This window comes from Lates calcarifer, linkage group LG18, assembly GCF_001640805.2.
Source record: "Lates calcarifer isolate ASB-BC8 linkage group LG18, TLL_Latcal_v3, whole genome shotgun sequence".
Classification (NCBI taxonomy): Eukaryota; Metazoa; Chordata; class Actinopteri; family Centropomidae; genus Lates; species Lates calcarifer.
Window position 1 is genome coordinate 1,556,185 of NC_066850.1, and position 27,628 is coordinate 1,583,812.

Below are 27,628 nucleotides of genomic sequence, written 5' to 3' on the forward strand. Positions count from 1 at the left end.
TCTGTGTGCGAGCACAAAGGGCCGAGGCGAAGCACAGAGGCCGGCTCTATTCTGCGTCGAAGCAAAGGGAACAGGTGGAAAGAGAGCGATTGCGACACAGAGGATGATCAGATTTCCCATTAAAAAGTACAGCAGCTATGTGTGTTTGTCAGGTGTGTATATGCATTAGTGTGACATGGCTCTAGCAGCCATACCCCTGCTCCTTTTCACTGTCTGATCATCTGTGGATTGAAGCCTATTCTGCTGCCTCTGGATAAGAGCTTAGCCAAAAGTCCAACACGTGAAATGTAAGTTGTAAATCAAACTGTCAGACGCTGTCAGAGCGGCGGCCAGCAGGGTGAACGAGGGCGTCCGCGGGTCCCCTCGCTGTGTGGGCCGACTGACTCCCTGGCAGGGACAATAAGCCATACTGTTTGACCTGCTCTCTCTGTCCCACTGCCAGGTTCATGGACATTCAAACGGCTCTCTCCCCCTCCCAGGACTCCACAGCTGAGACTGAAAAATCAGTCCAAACACTCTGTTCCACAAATGAGGGATCTGCTGCTCTCTCTCTGTCTAAACAGTAACATTGTTGACAGCCATGAACTAAATAATGGCATGGGTTTCTGTTCTTGTTCTGTCACTGGCTTAGTGACAGGTCAAGAGCTTCCTTCTGATTGGGTCCTCCCATGATTATCACCACTTATTTTTACCAAAACATCATCGTGATCATGCTCTAAATGCTGAATTCTTCTTAAAGTGATGCTCTTGGTGAATATGGTGGATTTGCTGAAGATGTAAATCAGTGGTTCTCAGCCTCTTCCTGTTATGCTCTTATTTTGAAAGCAGAAAAAATATACTGCCATCTGCCCTAAAGTCTGGAAATCAGCAACAAAACAAGCCAGTCTTAAAAATGAGCCACCATAGTTTAAAAACATCAAGGACAAAGCAAAACCCAGGACAAGATAGACTTTTACTGATCTTAAACTCAAGTCTGAAACTGTCCAGCTGCTGGGAAATCAGAGTTTAGATGTAAAGAGAAGAGAATCTTTTCTCAGTGGAGCGGGCCTGTTTTAAAACCTCCACCTGTCCACCGCCTCTCCTCATCATCACACAGGTACACAGTCTCACCTGAGCTGCCCAGGTGTATATACTGCTACAGGTGGACATACCTGGTTTCATGTTTTCCTGTGGGTGTCTTTATGGTAGTGATTGATGAGTTTACAGTGACCCTATCATACATACTTTACGGTATTTTGAACTCATAGATTCTGATGTGACCCTCGTATCTTCTGGGAAAATGGACCATGTGCACTTTGTGTTGCCTCCAAACTATCTTTCCTGAAGCCATGGCCTGGATGTATAGAGTGTACAGTTATGTCCGCCTGTAAGTGAGAAGTGTGTGTGTGGAGGAGGAGGAGGAGGAGGGATGGTGGAGGGGGGGGGCTTTATGTTTAAGCCAATAGGCGCAGAGCAGAGCTAATGTCATTTCTTGACGCTGTAACTTGGTGCCAGAGCTGCGCAGCGCTCAGCCCCTGGTGAGCGTCTCCCTCTCTGTCTGTATCTGTCTGTGTCCATGATCATGCACTGAAAGACCACATCTACTGAGCTGATTCAGGAATCGGAAGAGTTGTGTTTTGCTGGTCGCAGTCAGCCCGGATGCCTCCACAGTCGTGATTATATTTTTTGATAAACGGAATATTCAGCCCGACCCTGGACCCGAGTTGTTGCCTCTGAGAGGTGAGTGTGAAGGTTTCTGGCTCAGAGCTGTTAAATTCAGTTTATTTAATAACGCTGTGTGTGTGTGTGTGTGTGTGTGTGTGTGTGAGGGTTTTACAGTAAATCTATGATCATGAAAAAAACTGTGGGTCAAGTCTAGAGGCTTGTTCTTCATCTTTTAGAGAGAAATATGGAAATGATTTGTCTCTCCATTACTTCATGAAAACCAGAAGAAAAGAGTTGGTTCAGTGACACATTTCCCCTGAAGGAGGAGAGAGAGGGAGAAAAGTGAATCTGTGGCTGAGTCGAGCAGGGCGCAGATTCTTCGCTTGAAAGTGTGTGTGTATGTGTGCGTGCGTAAAGACGCACATAATGGACGGTTGCATTTTGGTTTCCAGATGTGTGGACTCAGCTGTTGCTTGTCACTCAGGTGGTCTCTCTCTCTCTCTCTCTCACTGTCTTCCCCCGGTTTCCCTCTCTTCTCTTCACGGGCTCGCTCGGCTTCTCTTGAACTCCTCAGAATCACTTCGGTGTTGACAGACCACAGCCCAGATCCGCAGAAAACATCACAAAGAGAAGCCACATCACTTCAGCCACACAACAGCTGAACAACGAAGGCGTCTTCTCATACTCAGTCATACTTCAGACTTGAATCCACTTTTAAAACAGGTGTAAAAAAAAAAAAACACCTGAATCTTGAGCGTTAACTTTTCTTTTCTCTGTTTCTTCGTGTGAGCTCAGTAACGCGTTGTCCTGGGTTCTGTCTCCACCACGTGCTCGAAAATGAATCCTAAAAAGTCTGTTTAAACACTGATCATGAGTGTGATCCTGTAATGACGTGTTAACAGCGCAGTGTGATCTGTATTGAAGCCAGTGGTGGCACCTAGTGGTTGGGGAGATGGTGGAGATGCTGCAGTGATGGCTGCAGGCTTTTGGAGCTTGTTGTGTTTTTTCCATCTCATCGTTTCATCTCAGATGCATTTCAGAATTAAAGCAGGTTTGCAACATGTTCTTCAATCTGATCTGTGGCTTAGATTAAAATTCAAATCTTAATATTCCACTATGCCATGCAGGCTTGGTCAGTGTGAATGACTGATCCAGGATCAGAGCAGCTGAGGATCAGGTGACTGAGGTGTATCCTCCCTCTGTGGGAGGCCAGACTATGCTGCACTTTGCTGGGGGTACACATGCTGCAATGCTAAGCCTTTGTTAATGAGTATGTGCCTCTGTGTGTGTGTGTGTGTGTTCTTGTCTGTGTGTGGTACTGGGTGTGAGTGCTTATGAACCTGCGTGTGTGCATGTGTGTTTATCTGTGCATCTGCATTTCTGGCATGTGTGTGTGTGTGTGTGTGACAGAGAGAGAGAGAGAGAGAGAGAGAGAGAGAGAGAGAGAGAGGTGTTTGGGCTCAGGAGTTAAGCTGCTGTTAATTGGTCAGCCATTTGGACCACATGGGAGAGTGAAGTCAGGCAGTGAAGTGATTGGTATGTTTGAGTTCTGTGGGACATCACACTGATCCTGTGCTTTTAATGGATTTTGAACAGCATCTTCTCAATCGGTATTTGTCACATATTTAATGCTGTGATCCACAGTAACTTGTGTACGACAGTAGAATTCTTTTGAAGAAAGAAAGGTGGAGTTGGTTAGCAGCCAGTTAGCCTAGCTTAGTAAAAATACTGCAATCAGGGGGAAAAACGTCTGTGTCTTTGACAGCGAGGCTCGATAGAGGGGTTTTCGCCAGCTTCACGAAGGCGAGCCGGGGTGAAAAGGTTGATTTTTGTTTAAACATGTCAAAGCGAAGAGGAGAAAAATACTTGAGCTGAGGAGGATGTGAATCAGAGGGGAGGATGTGATCTCCAAGAGATGACCTTTCAGGTTTCGACAAAGAAGACAGAGAATGACTGGACACGAAACGTCACACAATCACGAGTCCAGCTTTGGCAGGAGAGGTGCATGGATGATGAATGTGGCCTTGACTTTTTAAAGCCCTGCTGACTTGTTGTTTATGGATGATTTCTGAACTGACAGGCTCATTTTTCAATATCTTTAGATTAGAAACACGGAGCTACGTCCTACACTTCTTCGTTTTCTCATATGCAGCCCAGATTCTCATTCTCCAGTGGGGTTTGAGTGCCAGAGAGGAAATCCAGCCTGGAGATTGTTTTGATATTGTTGGACAGTCTCCTGGAAAACCTTTTTGCTCGGCGACCAGGGTTGTTCTGGATTTAGAGACATTGGCTCCTCGGCTTAAACACCTCATCTGATCACAGCAGTAAAACTGTTTGAAGGCCTCAAAAATGTGCCGTGTATCGCCTCTTTTTGTTTGAAAATAAATTCCAAGGAGATTAGCAGTGAATTCTGACACTTAAATCCCTGGTTAGCTTAATTTCATAGCTCTTGGTCGCCCTCAGTGATGAATTTATAGTGTTTTAGAGCAGTTTCTCCAGTTGACAGTACATAATTTTCTAAACACAAACTACTGGTGTGTACATTCAGGATGGGTTGCTCCTGGCCATCCTTCAGGGGGGTGGTGCAGTAGTCACAGATTTCTTGTGTCCTGGTGTTTGAGTTGGAGCACGGATTGGCATTAGATTAAATAAATGGAACTAATAAGAAACATAAACATGAGTGTGAGGTTTGTGTGTGAGTGTGTGTGTGTGTGTGAGAGAGAGAGAGAGAGAGAGACCTCCATCTATTAGTAAGTCAACACTGTTCTGTCTGTGTGCCTCTGTCTGCCTAATACCTCAGACCAACATGTGTACACACAGGCAAGTTTGTGCTGTCATACTGGAATTAATCGAGTGTGGGGTTGTGTAAATCATTCCAAACCTCAGAAAACACACCCTCTCACACACACCCTCACACACACATATATATATATACACACACACACACATTTGCTTGCCAAGCAGCTATCCCCTGTAGTTGTGTGTGAAGGGCCAATCACCGAACAGGAGAAACAGAACAGTGAACAATGAAAAACAGACGTTTCTCAGAAGAACAGAGGTCTCAAGGTAATACCCTGAATTTTACTCAGGAACCACCCAGTTATACCCGCTATCAGCTGCACTGCTGCGTGCAAACCGATCTTTATTAATCTTATTGGTCATTTATCAAGAAAAAAAATCCCAAACGTTCCCAGATTACAGCTCCTCAAATGTGAGGAATTGCTGCTTCTCTCTCTCTCATGTACTTTTATGTTGATGTTTTTGGACAAATCAAGATGTCTAAACTAAAGTAAAGACGCTGGAGTTGTGAGCAGCTGTGATTGGCGTTTGATTAATTAAGAGCTTAATGGATAATGAGAAGAAAAAGTGAGCTCTTTGCTGTGTCGTCCATGTTTGAAGGAAATAATGCTCTTTAAATGGTGAAAGAGAATCTAATAGTGTGTATATGTGTTGGCTTACAGAAGCCACAAACCATTGCTATGCCGAGGAGGTGAAGGGTAAAGTGTGTAAATGTGTGTGTGTGGGGGTTGGGACGGCGGCCCTTGATCTACGAACACTTCTCGTGATCCTCGCGCTCATTGAGTGGTTTCAGACCAAACCCTGCAGGCCACATTGGCTCCACAAGCCTGGTATTATGGTCAGCTTGTGGGGAAGGAAAAGTAATCCAGGGCTTAGAGGAATATCAGACACTGAGTAATGGACTCCGAGAGGGAGTTGCTCTCTTTTCTGTGTTAAAACTTGCCGCTGAAATAAAAAAGTTGCCCGCAGCACTTGCTAAGTGATGCAAAACCGAGGTGTTGTTGAGAGTTCGACTCGTGCCTGCGAGTGAGAGTCGATTTGGCACCAACTTAATTACCTATACACACAGCTCTATTTGATGATGATTAAAGCCTCTCTCTCTCTCTCTCACACACACACACACACACCTGCCCAGACGCTGCCAGTCGCCAGCCTCGGCAGTTATGGAGACATTAAAGGTGATGATTATTAGATGATAATAATTAAAAGGCTTTAAAGCTCTGGTAAAGGTAAACAGTATAGATAGAAGCACAGGCTCATATAGGAAGACAAGATCGCTGTGCAACAACCACGTAATTATTCCCAGTCAAATGACCACCCTGAGGCAGAACACAAATGATAGCTTTCAGTTTGGTTTTTGATTGGGAGAAACATAAAAGGGTCTCTGCGACAGATTCAGGTTTGTTGGGTGCTAAATCACTCCGACAGTGTCACTGTTGTGGTGCGAAAACCTCTTAATTCCAGCTCTGGTGATGGTGTTTCCCAGTTTGATGTTCAGCGGTTCACCCTCTCTAAATCCATCAGATAATGTCAAAAAAGCATCACCTCAGTACCAAAAACAGTCAACAACATAACAACATAATTAGAATTGTTCCTGCAAAGTGAATATATAAGGAAACTTTTTATTCCTGATTCTGGGATCAGTGTTTGGGTGCGTGCATCAGGAAAACATGACTTGGCTTCAACTTTCCCTCCTTAAATTGGTCTCATGTGGCCTCATGTGTTGGACATTGTGTTCCTGAGGCTCCTGAGCTGAATGTCTCAGCTCAGGCCTAATCAGGGACAGTGTGCTCCTTCTCTTTTCCTCTCTCTCCCTTGCTCACCTCCCCTCTCTTTTACCAATTCACCTCTCTTTCAATATGCATGAAGCCTCAGATGGCACAGGATGTTCTCACGAATCCGTGTCTGTTTTTTTCCATGGACTAATCACTGTCAGTCTGCTTTAAAAACAAACAAACACAGGCAGATGAGGTGGAGATGATTTTTGAAACTTTGTGACAAATTTATATTTACAATTTCCATAAACCTTCGGCTGTTGGGTGGTCGTCTGTCTCTGCAGAGATCTCTGGGGGATGTTTCCTATCTGTCACTGTATCTCTCTGTGGCCTCACGCCATCCCAGAGGAATACCAGCCTCTTAATTCATCCAGAGGGGAAATGGCTCCATCCAATCTGATGCCACCCGGAGTCAGGAAATGGCCTGTTGTGATAAAAACTGTATAAGTGAGGGTGGGGAAAATTACAGGATTTTCACCAAATTCACCAAAAGCTGCACATTTGCTTTTGCTTGAGCACTTCCAGGAGCTTTGCTTTCAGCGCAGAGTGGCCATTAAAGCTGCTATAATCTATATTTTTAACACAACAACGGATCGAACAACTGGTATGATATGAAGAGTCGATCTTAGCGACAAACCCACAGGGAATTATCACCCGACTCTGTAGTTCCTCTCAGGTTTAGCTTGTTGTTTTGGTCCATTCATTCATAGGCAACTGTATGCTAGCAGGTGATAATATGTCAGCCCCTAAGCAGCCCCCGTTTCTGGATGGCAAGTCCTCCTCAAAGTGAAAACTGCACCTTCGAGTCATCAAGCAGCAGCGTATCCCTCAGCTGTGACAATTTCATCTCCGAGAGGAGAGGGAGAATGTAACAGATATGCACCCGCGGTGGTTAGCTGATGAAAGCTCGGGGCTTCCCAAGTGCACTTTGCAAAAGCAATACAAACAGTGATTTGACTGTTGTCTGGGTTTTGCCGCTGTGAGACCCATCCGTTCCTCTTTTTTTTCCTCGCCTGTGAAAAGGATTTAAATTGCCACTTGCATTAATGAGGTAGTAAATAAATGTCTTTTGTGTTTATACTAATGACCTCGGAAACCAGACAGTAAACTGGGGGCTAAGGCGTTCATTATCTCTAACCAGCCACCCGTGAAATCCAACATGTGCGGGCTTGTTTATGTGTGTGCACATGTACAGTATGTATTCTGTGCACATTCACACACATGTTTTTATTTATCCTAGTCTTCACCTATGTCTGTTAGAGCGAGCATATGATCCCTTCAGAGAAGACTCTCAGGCATCCCCCTCAGGGACTTTCAGACATCTGGTTGCAGATGGACAGCTTATATCTTCAAGTAATATGTCCAGTTAAGCCCCCGGGAGCCGCCGCTGTGCACATCATTACAACCCTCCTCCGGCTTCACTGAAACCCTATCGTTTGGTTCAGTGGGGTACAAATATGCTGTATATCCTTTTATACTACTTCCTCCCCGGTCCGTCTCCCATCTGTTGCAGATTAGTCTTCAGTGTGTGTTTAGAGAGCTGAGCCTGTCGCCGAGCGGGACTGATAGTAAACCCAGAAGGTTTTAGTCAGAACTGTCAGGTAGGTCTGAATTAACAGAGAGGCCAACTGAGGATATGGCTGGCTGAGAAGAAGGATGAGGAGGGAGAGACAGGCAGCGAGAGGGGGTGAGACGGGCTCTGGAGTTACACAGCCTGTCTGTTTACCCATGAACCTCAGGCCCGCTACTCGAGGGTCAGTGTGGAATGCCAACGGCGGCTGCCTGGGAGAGAGGGTAGCGGCCGGGGGGGGTGGGGGTGGGCAAACACCCCGCAAAAACGGCCAGTCATGCCACTTTCCCTGTGATAGTGGGTTTATTTAAGCGCGGAGCTCAAAGCGACTCTCATATGACACATAGCCTCGATATCTGTCGCCCCCGTGGCATCCAAACCCGCCACCAAAATGTTACCGTGCTGAGCTAAGCTCATATCACTCAGCTGTTTTGTTATCTGTCTGTGTCTCAGTCACTGGCTCAGTAACCCATATAAAGCTAAACAACAACACAAAAAAGCACCTTGGGAATGTGCAGCAGAACTAAAGGCTATATGGTTTCACATGCACACGCCCTTCTCCGACACTGTGCTGCCTTGAGAACTGTGCCAGCCCATGTAGGCCAAACTACAGGCCGAGTGTGACAAAGTGCCTGAGGCTGCAAAGTTGGTCAGACCCGCCGTTCCCCGGCTCTTGTTGTGTTTCCAATGCTAAATTATGGGAAAGTGAGGGTGCTGGTTGTGTAATACACAGACGGTTAATGCATGTGTGTGTGTGTCTGTATAAGCGTATGTTTGTCTGTTCCGCTTGACTGATGTGCCATCCCTCCAGGGCCCTGTCATTAAGCCTCTGTGTACACAACCCCAATCCCTGGCCTACATCTATCTCTTATACAAAATTCATGGGGGATTCACACACTCACATACAAATAACCGCAACCAGCTTTCCCATATTAAACGTGATGCAACGCTCTGGCTTGTCTTGCATGATATGTCGTCATATTTAGCTGTTTTTACATTTGCCTCTGTCTCTTTTTGTTTTTGTTTTTATTGATACGTTTCTCACAGGCGATGCGTTTGAGTGGCACAGCTCGTTAAAGGTCTCAACTTATCTGTTTCTTTTGGCTGATATGTGACACACTTTGATTTACAGAGGGACTTCTCATAATGGCAGCGATAAAACGACATCATTCTTAGTTCAGTCAGACTGTTACAAAGGCCAGTAAAAATAATTTTTTTTCTAATGGAAGCAGCTCGAGTCATCGCTTCATTTTCCCGTTAACAAGAACAAGAGAAACTGGTTTCTTATCTTTTAGTGTAGCCTTACAGTTTGTTTGACTTTTCTTTTTTGAATAGCAGCTGGGATATTTCACTGTTTTATTTCAGTTATCACACTTTGTAGGTCTTATATCAGAGCCCTAATCATGACGCCCTGTGCTTATATTACTATTCAAGTGAAGTGATTCATGCATTTTCCCAGTCAACAAGAACAAGACAATCTGGTTCTTGATATTTTCCCCATCAGTCGCTCACTCAGCTCTGTTCCAGTTATAAATATCTGCCTGTACTTTCTCTTCTGCATAAGATCATTTCAAACTGCTTTGTGTATGTGAGGCAAAGTGATCTCAGCAGCCTGGGTTTTTATTAAGACGCTTCAAACACACACACACACACACACTCCTTTCACAATGGTGCTTACAGTGACCTCTGGCTTTTATTAAAGAAGGAATGCATCACTTAACAATATCAAATTAACGTTGGATGAGATGCACAAGACTCTCTTTGCTCTCTCTCTCTCTCTCTCTCACACACACACACACACACACACACACAGCACTATAATGACAACAGGATTCTATTGTTTCCTAATAGCTATTAGAGTTTTGTGGTGTGGTTTCTCACTTATATTCCAGTTCCTCATTGAAGTGGTAAGAGTATGTGAAAGTGCAGTCTTATCTCATGCAAATCCCTGGTAATATAAAGCACTGTTATATAGTGGTGGGTTGAGAGTGAGTCAGTTTTTTGTAGCTGCTTATTTCAGCTCCATTCCTTCCTCCATCAGTTAGAGCTCACAGTGTTTTAGAGGGATTATCATTTATTAATTCAAGAATTTCAGCTTATCTTTTTAGTTGTAATGTAGTAATGCAAGGATACATGAGAACTTAGTTGACTGCTGAAATTCAGAGTAATACATTTTATCATTTCATATACTATCAGTTGTTTTTCCACAGAGGAAATATAACCGCATTAATAGTCTGATGAAACAGTCTGTATCCAAGAGGATGCTTTGGCTTGGCAAGGCATTTTAGCCTACAGGGACATCTACGATTTGTACGTCAGATTCAAGTAATGACACGTATTAAGCAGTTTAAATAAGGTCAACTCTGTCAAATCATGAAAAACGACGATAGTAATGAATAACCTACCTCTAGACATGTGGGAGAGAAGGTTCTGTACTGTTTTTGACAACCCTACGTAGCCCTGAAACAGCATAATTCCTCAACAGACTCTAATCAGCCTGTGAGTAGGGAGGGGATTTACAGAAAATCCACTTGAACATCAGAATAATTGGCTACATATGCAGGGATATAGGCCGGACAAAAAGCATAATAAAGATTGACAGATACACATGTAAGGCTGAACAGTAGCTGCATTGAAACAGCAATTATTTTCATTTTGCAATGATTTATCCAAAATTAGATGCCTACTATTTTGGAAGAGAATGAATAGAACATTTAATAGCAACTGTTGGATGAATACTGGTGACTGGAGTCTAGCTCAAGTTTCCAAACTCAAGGCAAACCCAGATAGCTTCATTGATCTTGTGAGAGGTTTCCTGTGTAGTCGGGGAGCACACTAAGAGACTGAGAGTCTACAGCCATGCTAGCAGCTCTTTGAGGCTTAATTTGGCACAGCAGTGCTTTGAGCTAAAGCTAACATCAGCAAGCTAACATGCTCACACTAAAAACGTGAACATGCTAATATTTAAGGTGCTAAGTATCGGCATACTCATGTTCACCGCCATACTTTAGTATGTTTGCATGCTAATGTTGTACTGTTAGCATTGGATATGTCAAAAAAAGTGAGGATATATCATCTGAGAACCACAATTTGTACGATTTGTCCTCTTGGCACCATGAATGTCTGTACCAAATTTCATGGCAATCTGTCAAATAGTTGTTGGGACTGCCCACTCATGATTTTACCTGAAAAATGTGGAAGTGGAGTTCTGAACAAGAAGAATTTAAAGGGAAGTTTCTGAACCCAATCCCCACCAGAGCTCCCATCCCAGTTACTTGACTATTTCCTGCATTTTATTGCACTTTTATTGCTGCTTCTATTGTCACAGAGGTGTGTAGGTAACACCCTGCAGTGGTTAACAAATCTCAGCAGAGGGTTTTATGACTAGAAACTTAAATTAGACTCAGCCTGTGAGTGTCGGGGAATATTAACACTGATCTGGTGAGACCACAGAGCAGCACTTCCATGGATCTGATATACAGCAGCGAGTCGAGCTGGTGGGCCTTGTTGGCGAAGGCTAAAGATCCATTTCCTGGTGTGAAAAGCTGCTGAGAGGCGTCTGTCAGTGTGAATGGGGCTGAATGGGGCTGAATAGTGGAATCATAATGGATGTGAATTGAGACGTGGATGGGCTTTTTGTGAAGCAGATATGTGTGTCGGCTGGTTTGTCAGCCGTTGCGCATATGGCCTATGCTAATAGAACATTCCTGATTAACATCAGACACACATATGACTTTGTTTATCAAAGTTACTTAATGTAGAGAGATTTGTCACGTGGATGTTGGTTTAATCTTAGATCAGATGCAGTCACAGTCTTCATCAGAAAATCAGGTTTCACTTTCAGAGTTTGAAATGCCCCCATGGTGATTTGTTTGTCTGGACTCGTCAGCTTTGGTTCAGCAGTGTTACTTGTTGTGTTAGGAACTTTTTCAGGATTTTTTCAACTAGCTATCACTCTTTTCAATCAATGAGTAGATTGTAGTTGAATTTCTTGCTTAAGGCATCAGATATACTTCAAATGACGTGCTTGGCAGATCATTAAATAGTGTCTGCCCTCCCATTACACCTTTTTGGCATCAGAATCGCAGGGTTTGCGTCCAACAATTTGCATGAAACAAACTGACAAGTGCAGCGATTGGCCATGGTGTTTTTGATTCTTCATACATCTTCTTACATCTCATTAATTTGCACTTTATGTTACTTTAACATCACGAATGGTCTGTTTGAGTTTGTCATTTTGTGACAAAGTGTCCTGCAACAAGTTGAGACATGTCAGTGTCCTTGTTGATTTCTGTTTTTAACAAGCAGAGGGACGTCTCCCCTGATATTTGCATTCTAAGGGATCAGTTAAACCCTTTCTTGCCTCCTGGGGATGAAGCACAGTGCTGATAGTTGAGTCCAGGTGTGAATGACTGTTAGGAACGCAACTGAAGCACGTCAGTGCTGGAAAAGAGCTCGTCTGCTCAGCACAATAAAAGGTTAAGAAAAGGCCAAATTACCAGTCGAGTTCTGTTCCAAAAGATAGATGAAATGTGCAGCCAGAAGAAGTGAGTAAGTGTGCCAGGTATGTGTAAGAGTGTGTGTGTGTGTGTGTGTGCAGGCAGCGTGTAGTCTAGACTTGGTCTTGGATTTCAAGTATAGAAAAGGCCACTAGATCTTGTCTGAACCCCAGTCCAAAGCTTTTGCTGTGGAAAGAAAACTCTGAAAGTTCTTTGAGAGACTTGATCTAAAGGTTTCAGTCCAAATTACTTCTGACTTTGCAGAGTTTAGGGATAGACTGATATTTTGGGCAGTTATCGCCCTTTCATTCGATACTGGATCAGTGAAATCCATTTTGTTTTCCTGTCTTGGAACAGTCGTGGGTGAATCAGTGAGGCTGCTGTGAAATATGAAGCTGCTAGAGAAGTGAGTACTTGCCATTTTCCAACATCAGAAATGTCAAATCCAAAGCAGAGCTGTTGGTGGAACTGATGTGCTATGTGTGCATTATGTGTTTGTATTGTATTAGTAAGGCTGGGGTTAAAGGTCACTGCATAAACCCTCCATTTGTAAAATCCTGCTCATCAGCCTCAGCCATGTGAATGAGGCCAGAACATCATCCATTCAGCACATGGATACGATTCTTTTAAGAGAGGAGGAAGCTGCAGGATAATCACATGACGTAGATGGCAACATGGTGGTTCTTTCCCATTTTGTGAAGGAAAGTTCTGGTCTTCTCAGAAGTCAAAAACCCCCTTCCATTATCTTCTTTTGTTTTAAAGGATAAACAAACTGACACCTACGAGTAATAAGACTAAAAAAGAATTTCAGAAGTTTCTTGCTCCGTTGCACTCTCTCCTATTTCCTAAGAGGAAGAAGAGGAGACAGCAAGGTCAACTGTCCTCTTGTGTTTTCTAAAGAACCATGGGCCTTTGGCCACAAGCCCAGGCCCAGTCTGAAGGGCTGATATCTGCCTATTGTCTGGGGAAAAGCCACTCATCCTCGGACCTGTCCTCCATTCACACAAGAGCATTCCTCACCCACTCATTGCCTGTTTTTGTTATTTGAATTAAGTGCTTGTGTCTATCACAAAAATCCGCCCACCTCAAATAAGATTTCCAGAGCTTTTCAAAATGTATATTCAGATAAATCTCTCAGGAGACTCCGTGCACATCTTTTGGAGGGTTAAAAACAAAGTGGCTTTTGCAGGGCTGCGCCAAGACCCCTGGAAAACTTGAGAGCTTTTCTGAAAGGTTTACCCTCTGACTGGACTGCCAAGCTTCTCTCTCAATTTCAAATATGCGTTGTCATGCCAGGAAAGAAGGACGTGTTGGCGAAGCACATAGACTCATCTCATCTCTATGCACACAGAGAATCTCTCGCTCTATCTCCCTCCTCTGTGCTAGTTAGCTAACGGAGTCATTTCTCATTTGTAACAGGTAATTTGGCAAGTGACAAACAGCTCTGTTGCCCTCTCCGCAAGTCAGTGTGTGGGGTTGTCAGGGGAGAGGGAGCCTTTGTCTGCTGGACAATTGAGCAAACTCATTTGTCATTTTAGACTCTTTAAATGAAGCCATTGCTGCTTTTCAGCCTTTCACAATGATGGATGATACACAACTTGTCCAGATAAATCACACGAGACTTCTCCTAAATATCAAGTACATTTTTGGTCCTTTATCCACTGATGTTTGAGCAGCTTTTTTCACATGGCAGATGTCTCATTTTGGAACAACACTTTTAAATTTTTAGTTCTGCTGGATTGTCAGGGGTTTCCTGAAGTTAAGTGCTCACAATACATGCATGACAATAACGTCATTGTTGTTCGGCTGAAGTGAGAGATGAGGGCGGGGGACCCCTCTCCTCTCACTCATTCAGATCTCCAAAATAGGAAGGGGGTGGCAGCGGCGGTGACGGGGTGAGCAAACAGGTCCCCTGCGTGAGAATCTTCCTGAGATGGATGAGGTTGACTCAGGAGGAAGCACAGTCAATATTTAACCAGAAAAACACCAACAAGACATGAGTCAAATTTTGGAAAAGAAAAATCATTAGCTGCTTCTAAATGATTCAATGCTTCCAACACAGAGAGTCCAGTGTTAACATGTTGGCAAACAAACTGATCAGTATTTTTATATAAGAATGGATCACATGAGTGTAATTTTGAGCAGCAGCATGCAGCTGTTTTCTACCTGACTATCAAAGTTTGTAACAAGCTGGTGAACGTAGCGACGTAGCGCGTAGCAGCTAAATAACTGTATATTTTCTCCAGCGTCTGTATGCTGCCCCCAAGTGGCCAAAAAAAATCTTATTACAGATTTAAATAAACTAATGTCCTTTTGAAAGTACCATCTCAGGGGACACGTCACTCTGGTTGTTCAGTAATGAGTCATTTTCTAAAATGAAGTCTCATTTTCATCAAATAGCATTTATGATCAAACCCTTAAGTACTGTAATTTTTCCCAAATTTGTGCACAATTGATGAGTTTTGTCTTTGAGATAATGAAGCAGCTGGGCCAGGAACATTTGTGGTGATCGCCACGTGATCTAATTAGCAGCTGAGTACAAATTAATGTGACATTAGTAGAGCAAATGACACAGAGAACAGGGCGGCACAGTCACTTGTATTATAAATAGACATTTTGTTTAGGAGGGAGATAAAGAGGAGTTAGGAGGAACAATAGAGTTAAAGCTCATTAAGTTGAATCTGGTGGAAGCATGAATATGACAGAGAGAGAAAGAGTGAGTAGAGTGGACGTGTCATCTGGCTTTCAGGAATCCTGCAGCCAAGTTGGGTGGGTGTTGTTGAGGGCTTGGTGTCACTCTGGTGGAGGAAGGGGTAAGATGGGGAGGGGGGCGACTCTTCAGTGTGTGTGTGTGTGTGTGTGATTGAAGTGAAGGGCGTTTTGCTCTGGAGGGGAGGAATGAGGGAGGGGCCGACAAGGCTTGGCTGCCCCAAGAGTACATGCACACTCACACACACATCCACTCACTCCCACACACTCCCAGGGATCAGAGACACTCCAGATAGAGACGTCATCTCTCTGCCCCCCCCCTCCTCCTCCCTCCTTGCTCTTTGGACCTTGAAAATTTGGGATCTCCAAATGAGTTGCTCCCCAGCTGCGGAGTGAGTGAGAGTCGCGTCTTTCAGACTCCACTCGCCCACAGCTGACTTTTAAAAAAGGCCAGGCCGAGACGCTGGGGGAATACTTCCTGACTGAGTGGGATCTGGATCTGATTAGAGCGTGGATCTGTTGAGACTGATGCTGCAGACATGTTGTGGGAGCGCTGCATGACCGGGGGATTGTGGAAGTGAATGAAAGCTTTATGTGGAGTTGGAAAGAGAGATGCTTTTCCTGCAGGTAAGACGAACATTGATGAGTATACTTTCTGAAACTGAGAAACGCAGAAAGATTTTGTTGCATGAAGAGCACTTTTGCAGCTCCACTATGGAAAATGCTTGTACTTAAGTGCCACCATTACTTAGATGCTCCTGATGAAGAGGTATGCAGTGGATTGTGGGAGATTTCCTTGGTTGAAAGTGTTGAAAAGGGCTAAGCTTAGCTCATGGTTGAAGTGTGGTGTGACTGAGAGGTGATCCTGCATGTATGCACAGCTCTTCTTCCATGTTGTGTTCATGTGCACAGACGTGAGGTGATTGTGTAAAGTGTGTATTTGTGTGGTCTTGTGCCAGCTGTGCTAAATCTCCTGTGCACCCCCCAACACCCATTTGGCCTTAAAATAACACTCCTCAGCAGCCAAAGAGCAATGACCTCGGCCTTTGAACTCCACAATTTAATGGTTTTTCTAAAGTAAATCCCGTGACGTTTTGAACTGTGTTTGGCTCCAACAAGTACACAATATCTGCAAATCTGTGCTTTAACTTATCAGCAGGTAACTAAAGCTGTAACTAATGTACTAATTTTAAATAAATATCTGCTCACCAAGAGAGCATGAAACATGATATGCACTCTGTAAAAGTCGTACTTCTCAGTAAATTAGGAAGTATCCCTTCAGTTTGCCCGGGGTTGTATTCATTTGAAAAGAACTAATTCTGCTGTGAAGGAGGGCCCCTTTAAAAGTGTCAGTTAAGCAGGGGAAGGCGCACACGGTTTACCGTTAGCTGGCTACATCTGGCCTGTGTTTACACAGACCAAGTGTTGTGAAGTTTTCTCTTTTTAACCCCCTCGGCCTCAAACCTGTCACACGTCCACCGCGGCTGAAGTTCAGAGGAGGAATAGGTGGACGTCTCTGTTTTTGTTTTCGACAAAGAAAGCCATTGTGTTATTGCCAAGAGGTGACATGGTGAAATGTGAGTTGCTGTGTGTGTTGGCTCAAGAATCTGCAGTCACCTTTTCCCCACAACTCGTGGGATGAAGGGCAGAGGAGGACAGACACAAATCCTCAGCACGGTGAATTAAAGGATGCAAAACTAGAGCTGGATCTAGTCCATTATTCAATATTTCATTTTTCAAGCTAACGTGAAACATTTTAGCTTCTCTAAAGGGAGGGTTTGCTGGTTTATCATGTCATAGAGACTGAATACCTTGGTGGTTTTGTCATCTTCGGCAAACTGATCAGCCGAGAAAATAATAGCATAATTAATCAATCATGGAAAACAACATCATCAGTAGTTGATGTTGTCGATGAGGCTGTGTGGCTGTGCATGTTGGAACCATTGCAACAACCCACGTTTCCATTAACATGTCATCTATAAATTCAGCTGTAAAACAAACCGCCTCGTCAGCTAAAACAGAAGCATTAATGGGCCCTTAAAGTCCAAGATGCACATAAAAACATCTCATAAACAACCACTTTGATTTGGGGCCACAAAATAATCTGAGAAAAAAAGACTTCATCTAACTGCACCACTTACTGGTTTTAACTGGGTTAGATGAGATAAAGCAGAACAGGTAAAGAAAAGCTTCTGAGTGATAACATTATCTTTCCTACCATAAAACCTGATAGATTAGTCAGTGAAGAACAAAGCAACAGTCAAATACCCTTTTGTCCTGTGATAAGAGCCTTGGTTTGACTTTTAACTGCATTTCTAATCTGGAAATTCAGTGTTTTGAAGCCCTGGGCTTTATTCAACTGTATGCTAATCAGAATGCTAATATTTTCCCTTTCTTGTTGCTGGGGTTTGACTGCATGGCGAGGTGTGGGAAGCCTGGTGGGTGAGCTGAGCAGACAGAGTTGACATTTCTGCGAGGATGGGGCTGTGCTCCTGCAACATTTGCATTGCGAGTTCAGTTGCAGCTGACCTTTGACCTCTGGAGGAGGAACAACAAGCAACAAAATAATTAATTAAATCTCTAATTCCACTTCTAGTGTGCAATTTGAGTGATAAACATTTGCTGGAAACCAGGGTTAAGAAATGTTGATGGAGGGTATTCACACTTATCTGAAATGAATTTTACTGACTGCACTGCTGTCAAAGGTAACAGGCACAATGAGTGGTCAATAGGAACCATCATGACCTTAATGCTTTTCAGACCTGCATACAGTTTGAAAGGGCCTGTGTGAAGTTCCTGACTGTTTTCACCCAAACAAGTTCTATTCTGGTCTGAATTAGCATGTCAAAGAGGCAGAGCTGAGCTGGGGCAAATCACAAGTGGCTTTTTCAACACCTTGAGACCAAAGCGCTTGTTATCAGGCTGCGAGGGCTCTGAAGAACATGGCTGCCGAGATAAGGAGGCTACTGCCGAAGGCGGGAGACCGTCATGTAACCGTCCAACTGTTATCAGCTGAGAGTAGATTCACGCTGCAGTCTGAATGGACGAATGCACTAAATCGTTTCAAAGATTTGTGTCAGCTCTGTCACCACTTTTTCTTGATCGTAGTTATGCAATGAATTACATGTGTTCAGGACATAAGAGCACCAGATGTTTGGTGGGTAGGAGCTGGAAATTTCTGTTTGCATCATGTTATGTTAAAGCATTACAATCCGAGCTTCAAAGAAGTGCAGGATGTACCTCTGTTCAACTGGCTCGCAGATAGTAAACATGAATTTGTACCAAATTCCAAATGGATCTCCAGACGTCTCAGCTGTCTGTACCTCACAGTGAACATGTGATCTAAGTGCAGTAAGCTGTGGAATGAGTGCACCATACTGGAAAAAGCCTTGTATGGTTTTCCATTATTTATCATCCAGAGTGTCTTCAGTCCCTTTGAAGGTGGACAAACACACTTTTGGGAACTTTATCAAGCACGACTGTGTGTTGGATAAACAAAGGAAGTATGACATAGTACACTAATGGGATGGAAAATAACATATTAGTTATTCTTGAATGTGACTCAAGAGGTTTGAATTGTGAAAGGATGGCAGTGGTGTGATGAGGTTGTCTTTTTTCTTCCCCCTTTTTTCCTGTTTTTAAAGGAACAGTCTCCCGTGCTCGAGCTGATGTGTTAAACTACAGTCAGTGCTGGGAGCAAAACAGTTCTCCTGTTGAGAAACTCTAAGATTAAAACTAAATGCAGAGGAATTTACTCTTAAGTGCAAAAAATCCTAGATCAGCAGTATCCCAGCCAATCAGTGACAAGAAGTTAAAAACCACAAAATCAAGCAAACAGAGGAGGGACAGAAAAAGAAAGAAAGGTAGATTCTGTATATGTGATTCTTAAATCCTCGCTTTTTTTGTCTACAGCGCCCGTGTGTGATGAATCTGGAGCGCAGTGAGAGAGGGGAGCGTCCTTCTCCTCGAGGCCTGGACATGGAGGCCCGTACAGGGGGGAAGATGGGGAAGATATCCGTGGGCTTCCAGAGGAGCTCCACCTCGGATGATGACTCTGGATGTGCGCTGGAGGAGTATGCGTGGGTGCCGCCGGGGCTCAGGCCCGAACAGGTAGGACCTCGGCAAATGTAAAAACCCAGCAGAAAATATCAGCAGTAGTAGTAGTAGAAGTATGCAAAGGTGGAATTTTCCTTCACAGGATGTGGGTATAAACCTGTATGCTAACAGCGTGGGGTTTTAGTTCAAATAAGGTTATGTGTGCAGACATTCTGTTCTCTATGCCATACTAGCGGATTAGTGAAGCTCAACATCTGGCTATTTTTTCCACATTCATTAGCGTGTATTGAAGATACACATGTTCAGCTCATCTTAGTTAGAAATGGGTGTTTGAGGTCGCACGCGTTTTTTCATGGAAATGTACGGCAACAAACCAAATTTCCGTTTCCCCCGTCAGAGCGAATTAGCCTGAGCAAACATGAACATTTCCAGTCCCTCTCTGTGTCTCGTGTGTGGAGAGATTTAACGGTCAGGCGCCTGTGACTGGATGGAGATTGACATGTTTGCCCCACAATGTCACAAAATAAGGACGCACACAGCAGCCGCTCTTCTCCGCTGATATCTGTGTTTTCTCTCCTCTTTGGACTTTCCCCTTCCTCCCCTCCTCCCTTCCCCTGAAGAATACTGATAACACTGCTGGCCTCTTGGCTGCAACACAGCTCACTCATTTATGTGGTTTAAATGACCGTGCAGCAAAAAACTAAATCACAACATACAGTCATATTAAACTTCTGGACATTTCTCCATCTTGGCCTTTTATCCAATACTTGTCTCTTCCTCCATCCAAGTGAACAAAACCATCGTGGCTTGACATTATTTCACTGACAGATGTTTTTCTTTGTCTGCCCAAGTTCACTCATGCGTCTCCGTCTGCAGGTCCAGATGTATTTCTCCTGTCTCCCCGAGGACAAGGTGCCGTACGTCAACAGCCCCGGAGAGAAGCACAGGATTCGACAGCTCCTCTACCAGCTGCCGCCGCACGACAACGAGGTAGAGATAACGAGACAGAGGCTGGGGAAGGGGATGGTCTGTGGCAAAGAGTGAAGCAGGAGCTGCTGCTTTTTGTCCAAATGTGACAAAAAAAAAAAAAAAAAAAAAAAGACGTCAACACCAATAATACTGGCAACTTACAATATTAAAATAACCACGAAAAGAGCTTTTAACAGTAAATCCTATGGATAAAAATAAGAGTAGAGCTAAGCTGAGAGAAAGAAGGGATTTATTCAGCTATTAAGCATTCAAAAATCACCATGTTCTTACAATGGCTCCTTTTGAGCCAGTCTGAGAGTATCACCAAGTTTAGTTAAAATTCAGTTACCAGAGATGCAAGGCATGGAAAATTAAATTAACAACAGAGCCCTGACCACGGACTGTCGTTTCCAAACGTCTGAAACCAAATAAGAAGCTGAATCATTCTGTTTTGTCAAAATCTGATCAGTGGTTTCAGAGAAACCAGAAAAAGATGAATAAAAGGAACGAGTGACAGTCTGTCTGTAAGTGGCCACTGTGGCAATAACGACAGGTAGATGTTAAACTAAACACACTTCTTTGTCACATACTCCTGCTTAAAACTTAAACCTGACTGGGTATAAAACCAGAATATTTCTGTAGCACAGAATATAGAAAGTTCCTGCATTAAAAAATAAATATATTGGTAATAAGGTCTACAACAAAGAACCAAGGCAGCGTGTCCTGCAGTCCCACACTAGAAGCCTCTGCTTCTGATCCTGGCAAAGGAGCTTTTAAGCACTTCATTAAGGCCAGGTGCAGCTCGTCAGTGGCTCATCAGGTGTCACCTGGGTGGAGCTGGTGGGAAGGCAGGAAAAGGACAGAGCAGCTGTAACATTTGACATATTGGTTCAAATGAAAAGCAAGTAAAAAAGTATAATATTGGATTATTCTTTAACGATACCTAGCTGCAGCTAAACTGAAGCCAGCAGCTGAGTAAAGCCTCGACAATCCTGCCAGCCTTCTCCAGTAAAACTAAAACAATGACTACATTCTCTCAACAATTTAACAAAACCCCCTCCTGTGACAATAAAGCACATGCCAGCCTCTTCTGTATAATAGCTTTATGGTGTGTAAACCAGCACTCCTTTCACATCTGTGTTAATAGTTTACATTAGGAGATACGGTGGAGGGGTTATCACCAGAGGGGAGGGACCGGGGGGGGGCTACTGTCTGACGGAGGTGGTCTCTGTACGCACACATGGAAGATACACAACTTCGACACACATGACACACACACACACACACACACATTGTTTGACTGAGCGGTTTTATGATGTTTGTCGGCAGACCTGGTGGTTGAGGAAGCAAACTGCCGGAGGATTCCTTGCATAACAGTGGTTAGGAGGGATAAGCACTGTGTGTGTGTATGTGTGTGTGTGTGTGTGTGAGTGAGTGTGTGTGTGAGTGAGAGAGAGAACTCACACACCGGCATCGTTTACTGTTGTTTAGAGAACAACTGAGCTGGTTGTTAGGATGGTCTTGGTCTTTTATCGGGGCCCTTCATCACCATCTCTAAACACAGAGGAAGGGTTTGTGTATCGCTCACGCCATCCTTTCAACGCAGCCTTGAGGGGAATTAACTTTAATTAAACTCTTTTCCAACCATATATGGACTTGGTGTGATACACTTCCCCAAAAGATGAAAGCTGAACTATCAGCAGTAACAGCTGGAAGTTTTTAAGCGCTATTTCGCCTTAACTGGCTTCCCCCTTTTGGCCATTAATCGACCTCTGTTGTTTTCTTTCGTCAGCTCATCTCTGTCTTTCTTTTTTTAAATCAGGTGCGTTACTGCCACACTCTGACTGAGGAGGAAAAGAGGGAGCTCCACATGTTCAGCACCCAGAGAAAGAGGGAGGCACTGGGAAGAGGAACACCCAAGATCCTGCCCCGAGCTCTGCAACACACCCGCTGTGAAAGTGTAGGTACCACACATGGATACCCAAGAGTACATACACACACCAGCCGTGAGGTAACCAACCGGTGTTCCTGAGGTTATTTATATCACAAGCAGCTAACACCCACTCGCCTGAGGCACAATCCTGATTGGCTAACGCAATGGTTTTTAATCACGGACATAAACGTCGTCATTAGGGCGAGAGAGGAAGCGGGGAAATTGGGAGGCTCAGCAGAGAAGCCCAGTTCCTCATGAGGAATTCAGCCAATTTCCTGCCACCAATCTATACAGCTCAGCGTGACAGATTGCAAAAAAAGTACAGGTTAATGAGTAAGAGTCGTAAAATCCTACTTTCTCCAAACAAGCCACAGTATGTGGCAGATGATTCCTCATCTGCTGGTATAATTACACGCAGCTGGTTTGAAGACTTGGTTTCTATGAACAGAACAACATGTTTTTTGAGATGCGTGCCATCTTCTGAGTAATCCTGTCCCGGCTTTTGGACTATGTGGAAAAGAGAAACACTTTGACATTCAGCTCAAGTCATAATGAGGAACACAACACTGGAAACACCACGTGATGGTGTTTTAAACAAAACATGCAGTGCCATCCAAGCTGTCCTTGTTCACATTACTGAAAAACTTCCTTTCTATGCAACAAAACATAAATATTAGTGTTATGTGGCTTCCGGCAAATTCACCCCTGACCAGTGAGTAAACCACATCCTCTGCCCGGCAGCCTGGTCAGCCATGTTAATTCCCCCAGACAGGCAGATGAAGCCTGTCACCACTCAAAAACAGATGCTAACACATGGATGCAAGGTCACACTCGCTGACACATATGACACATAGGAACACCAACGCAACGGACACACACGTTCGGAAACCACACACTCGCTCATTCATGCAGGCACACCTACAAATGTGCACATTCGTACAGTCGTGCAAACATTCTGCACATGCTCATGTCAGAAAGATATATCACAAAGACCCACACATGTGTATGCGTTCACACACACTTTGTCAGACTCTAGTTGCCTGGTGCCGTCACTCCCAGGGACACACAACACCCCCGTATCCGAGGCCCCCCGTCTGTCCACCCCACTAATAATGGTTAACAGCTGGGCATGCTACCCCATGGTTGCCTATTGGTGTCTCATAGCTGCTCTGGGTTATATAAAGACTTGTGATTGCACGTTCAGACACGCTTTGATAGCACGATTGCAGTGCAGTCATACAATCTTTTGACTCAGGACCAAGGCCAGTGTATCCACTGTTCAAGTTTCGGGGACAAAAATGTCATCCAATTCCTCGGCAACGCCCAATGAGTAATGGATACGAAAGCGAAACTGCCTCTGATTGAGACAAAAAAAAGTTAGGTATCTTTAACTTTAGTTACCACTTGTCCCATAACCTTTGGTGGTTCACTTTCCCTCATGTTAACTAATCTAGTTTGGAAAAGAGTGGGTGGAGTCATTACAAGTGCAATCACTCAGACTTTAAGAGCAATCTGTGTTTTTGTTGCCTTGAAATGATTGAATTGCGCCCGTGTTATCAACCATTCATGTATTTCTGTGATTGTCATCACTGTAGGATTCACTGATGTGTTATGAGTGGATCGTGTTCCTTAAGCGCTTACAGTCTGATCACCTGTTGTTTGGCCTTCATTGTTTAAGCATCACTGCAGATGAAACATCAGCAGATATGTGATATATTTTGAATAGCTATCTCCAAGATCTCTTGGATTCTTGTGTCACAGACATGAACTATGGTGACACATCTATTTTTGAAATGTCATTCCCATATCTGTTTGTCTCAAGGTAGCATGCTTATCACCAGATTTATTGACACAAGCAAGGTTATACGCTCTGTGATGAATGTGCTGTGCCCATTTGAATCCTCACTTTTCATTTTAGGCGACTGCAACTGCTGCAACAAGATACCTGAGCTATAAATCTCACGGATCATCTGTTGTTTGTGTTTGATTGTCAGTGTGGCGGAGGCATCAACGGAGGGGAGATGGCAATTTTTGCCTCCAGAGCAGGGCCGAGTCCCTGCTGGCACCCAGCGTGCTTCGTGTGTGCCACGTGTCAAGAACTGCTGGTGGATCTGATATATTTCTACCAAAATGGCAAGATCCTCTGTGGAAGACACCACGCTGAGCTTCTCAAACCACGATGCTCCTCTTGTGACGAGGTAAGTGGTAGTTAGCGGTGCCACTACCCTATATCTTTTATGTGTTTTACAGTGGAAGTGTTCAGATCACTAAATGCTTGTTTCTCCTCAGATCATCTTTGCGGACGAGTGTACTGAAGCAGAGGGTCGGCACTGGCACATGAAGCACTTTGCTTGTTTCGAGTGCGAGATAATGCTAGGTGGGCAGCGCTACATCATGAAAGATGGTCGGCCCTATTGCTGTGGGTGCTTTGAGTCGCTTTATGCAGAGTACTGCGAGGCCTGTGGTGAAAACATTGGTGAGTTGTGCTATTTTTTTGGGATCAGAATGAAGGACTGAACCTTTTATCTGCTGATGGTGTGTACAGCTGAGGCTAAACCCCCTCTCTCTTCATCTCGTGATCCTTTAGGTGTTGATCATGCCCAGATGACCTACGAAGGTGTTCATTGGCATGCCACCGACCAGTGCTTCTGTTGTGCCCAGTGCAAGACATCCTTGCTTGGCTGTCCCTTCCTTCCAAAGCAGGGGCGCATCTATTGTTCAAAGGCCTGCAGCCAGGGAGAGGATATTCATGCCTCTGACTCATCTGATTCTGCCTTCCAATCTGCCCGCTCACGTGAATCACGGCGCAGCGTCCGCATGGGGAAGAGCAGCAGACCTGCCGAACAGTGGAGACAGTCGCAGCTTTTTAACCCCCCCGCCACCGTCCCCACGTTTGATTACAAGTTTGGGGATGGCGAGGGCGACGGAGACGCTGATGGCGACATTGATATCGTAGGGCGTAAGCTGGCCCATCTTGGCCTGGAGGAGGAGAGGTTCTGGAGGGAGCGGGAGGAGCAGGATGCCTGCGGAGAGGAAGATCCAGAGGAGTGGGCCCAGCACGAGGACTATATGACTCAGCTCCTGCTCAAGTTTGGTGACCGCGGGATGTTACACCAACTCCAGCAACCATCCTTAAAATCTCCCAGCCCCAGCAGTGACAGAAACGGGCTCATAAGTGTCTCCGATCCCTGGCTAAAGCCCGACAGTACACCCATGGGGGTTACCGCCTCCTCACCCACCCCTGCCAGTCCCACCCAGAGCCAGACTTCCAATCAGTCTCGATCCAACAGCCATAGCCCTGGACTGATGAGCAAGAAGCACCTGCCTGAAATGTACTGGGCACAGTCACAGGATGGGTTGGGAGACTCTGCCTATGGGAGTCATCCAGGTCCTGCCAGTGCCAGAAAGATCCAAGAGCTGGAGCTGGATCAGGATCAGGACCAGCCTGGCACAGGAAGACAGGCATTCTGGCCAGACACCAGGCAGTGGTTTGAAGACTCTCTTGAGTGCATTGCTGATGAGCTGAGGAAAGTGGAGCAAGGTGTTGGAGACTCCATGGACTCCCTGGCACTCTCGAACATCACTGGTAAGGAGACTACTGTTTTGGTGGATTCAGTCATAAAACATGTTTAGTTTTTATATGGAACATTTGTTCAAAATGTGTCTTTCCTGTTCACTCTTTGTAGGTGCATCAGTGGATGGAGACGGCAGAGATAGACCTATAGTCTACACCCTGTCCATGCAGGATCCCTCGGTACCAGATGACTGCGAGAAGATGAGCAACATGGGAACCTTTAATTCCTCCCATCTTCACCACAGTAATAACTCTCTGAACCTTAACATGGAGAAGGGAGACGAGGAGGTAGAGCAGGAGGTAGCACTGGCAATGAGGGGAGGAACACCAGGAGGACTTCTCTCGTTGTCCCCACATTCTGAAGGCCTCCCTCCCTCCTTTGTCCATGCCCCGGCTCTGAGGAGGAGCAAGTCCCAGTCCAGGCCTCCTCAGATGGTCAAGTTCTCAGAGGACACTGTGGACAATGGATACAATGATGGGTTTGACATCAGTATTAGAAAGCATCCCATGAGCGAGAGGCCACAGCGGAGGGTGTACTGCCCAGAGGAGATGGGCCGAGAACGAAGCCGCCCAACGAGCCACCACGGGCGCAGCAGGCAGCACCACCGCCGGCAAGGCCGACACCACAGGAGTCGCAAAACCCGCTCGGCCAACGCCCTTCACATGGTGCCCTTGGAGAAAGCGCAGAGGCCGTATGAACACCAGCAGCAGGGTCTGGTAAACCCTCCATGTGGTGCCATGCTCTTACAGCATCCCTCCCACAGGCTGCCCCTGGCCTATCCCCAAACTCGATCCGACTATATGCTTCAGGGCTCGATGCAAGGAGACCCACGGGTTGAGCATTTCATGGGTCTCTACGGAGACGAGGATGACTGGTGTTCCACTTGTTCTTCCTCCTCATCAGACTCTGAGGAGGAAGGCTATTTCCTGGGCCAGCCAATCCCCCAGCCTCGAGCGGCGGGGCGATACTACGCCGAGGACTACCCGACAAGAGTTACAGCCCTCTCCTCCCAGATCCATGGCTCACAGACTGGTCGCAGAAAGAGCCACCGCTCTAAGAACTGCATCATCTCTTAACAGTTCAGAGCAAATTTACATTATAATCTGCACTATACCAAGCAATGGACAGCAAACTCAGACCAAATCTGAGTTCAGAAAGGCAGTTTAAAACAATGCATGTGCACAAACTGTGTATTATGCGTGGATAGAAGGTGCATGCCCACATGTCAAGATGCATATCATTTTAGATCAAAATCTACTGAGAGAATAAATATTTAAATCTAACTGGACAGCAAGGACAAGACCAGGTCTGTGTAGTTTTTTGTGTATGTGCAGATTTGGCCTTGGTACTGTGTCTAACTGAATTTTAGTGCTAATATGATGCATGGACTGATACATTTGGAAGCCTTTCTTTGGACGGTGCAGATGGAAATAACGCAGTTTGGCAGAGTGGAGACTTTTTCTTTCTTTTCAGCATTTGCCGTTAAGTTTTTAAAAAATGTTCACTTAAGTGTTTTGCAGCAATATCTTCGTGTGCATTAAAATGGCAACACTATTGTACACAGAGGTTGACAAAGTAGAAAATAGAAACTAACCAAATAATTATTTAATGCATAATAGTACAAAATGATAATGTATATACTAAGTTAAGATTTTAATACTGGTATTTTTATATCCGTGGTTTAAAGAATTGTTCTCTTTTGAAGTGTATGATAAAAAAAAAAATAGCAGTTGCAATGGTAAACAAACAGACCTCGTTAATATTCTGAGAAACAACAAAGAAGGTGCCACTTCATAATCTGTGCTCTTCACAGTAAAGTGCCATGTTACTTGGTAACAATGCCTATTTTACCATATATTCCACAATGCTCACTATTGGTGTACAAAATATAAAGAATGGCAGTAACACTCGCAGTTTCCATATTCAGCCAACTGTTCACTACCCTTGCTCAGACATAACCAGCTCAATGCTTTGTGATGTAAAGACGCTTGTAATAAATATTTTTCTCCGAAGCTTAAAGAATGATTGTTTCGTTTGTTGTTGTTTTGACATTATTTCATCTTCAATCTTGTGGGATTTTAAGGTTAACCTTTGAACCT

At 44.6% G+C, this 27,628-nt stretch overlaps 1 protein-coding gene across 2 annotated transcripts; it reads left to right on the forward strand.

Moving 5' to 3' along the window:
- Positions 1-1,482: 1,482 nt before the first annotated feature.
- On the forward strand, positions 1,483-27,551 carry prickle1b (prickle homolog 1b). Of its 2 annotated transcripts, none has more exons than XM_018685159.2 (8): positions 1,483-1,719; positions 18,909-19,106; positions 19,929-20,042; positions 21,844-21,981; positions 23,949-24,152; positions 24,244-24,430; positions 24,542-25,540; positions 25,641-27,551. In XM_018685159.2, exons 2-8 carry the CDS (start codon positions 18,921-18,923, stop codon positions 26,603-26,605), a joined length of 2,793 nt encoding a protein of 930 aa, XP_018540675.1. In that variant the 5' UTR covers positions 1,483-1,719; positions 18,909-18,920; the 3' UTR covers positions 26,606-27,551. The 2 variants fall into 2 exon arrangements, with proteins under 2 accessions (XP_018540675.1, XP_018540673.1); XM_018685157.2 differs by lacking the exon at positions 1,483-1,719 and adding an exon at positions 15,175-15,623.
- The last annotated feature ends 77 nt before the right edge of the window (positions 27,552-27,628 follow it).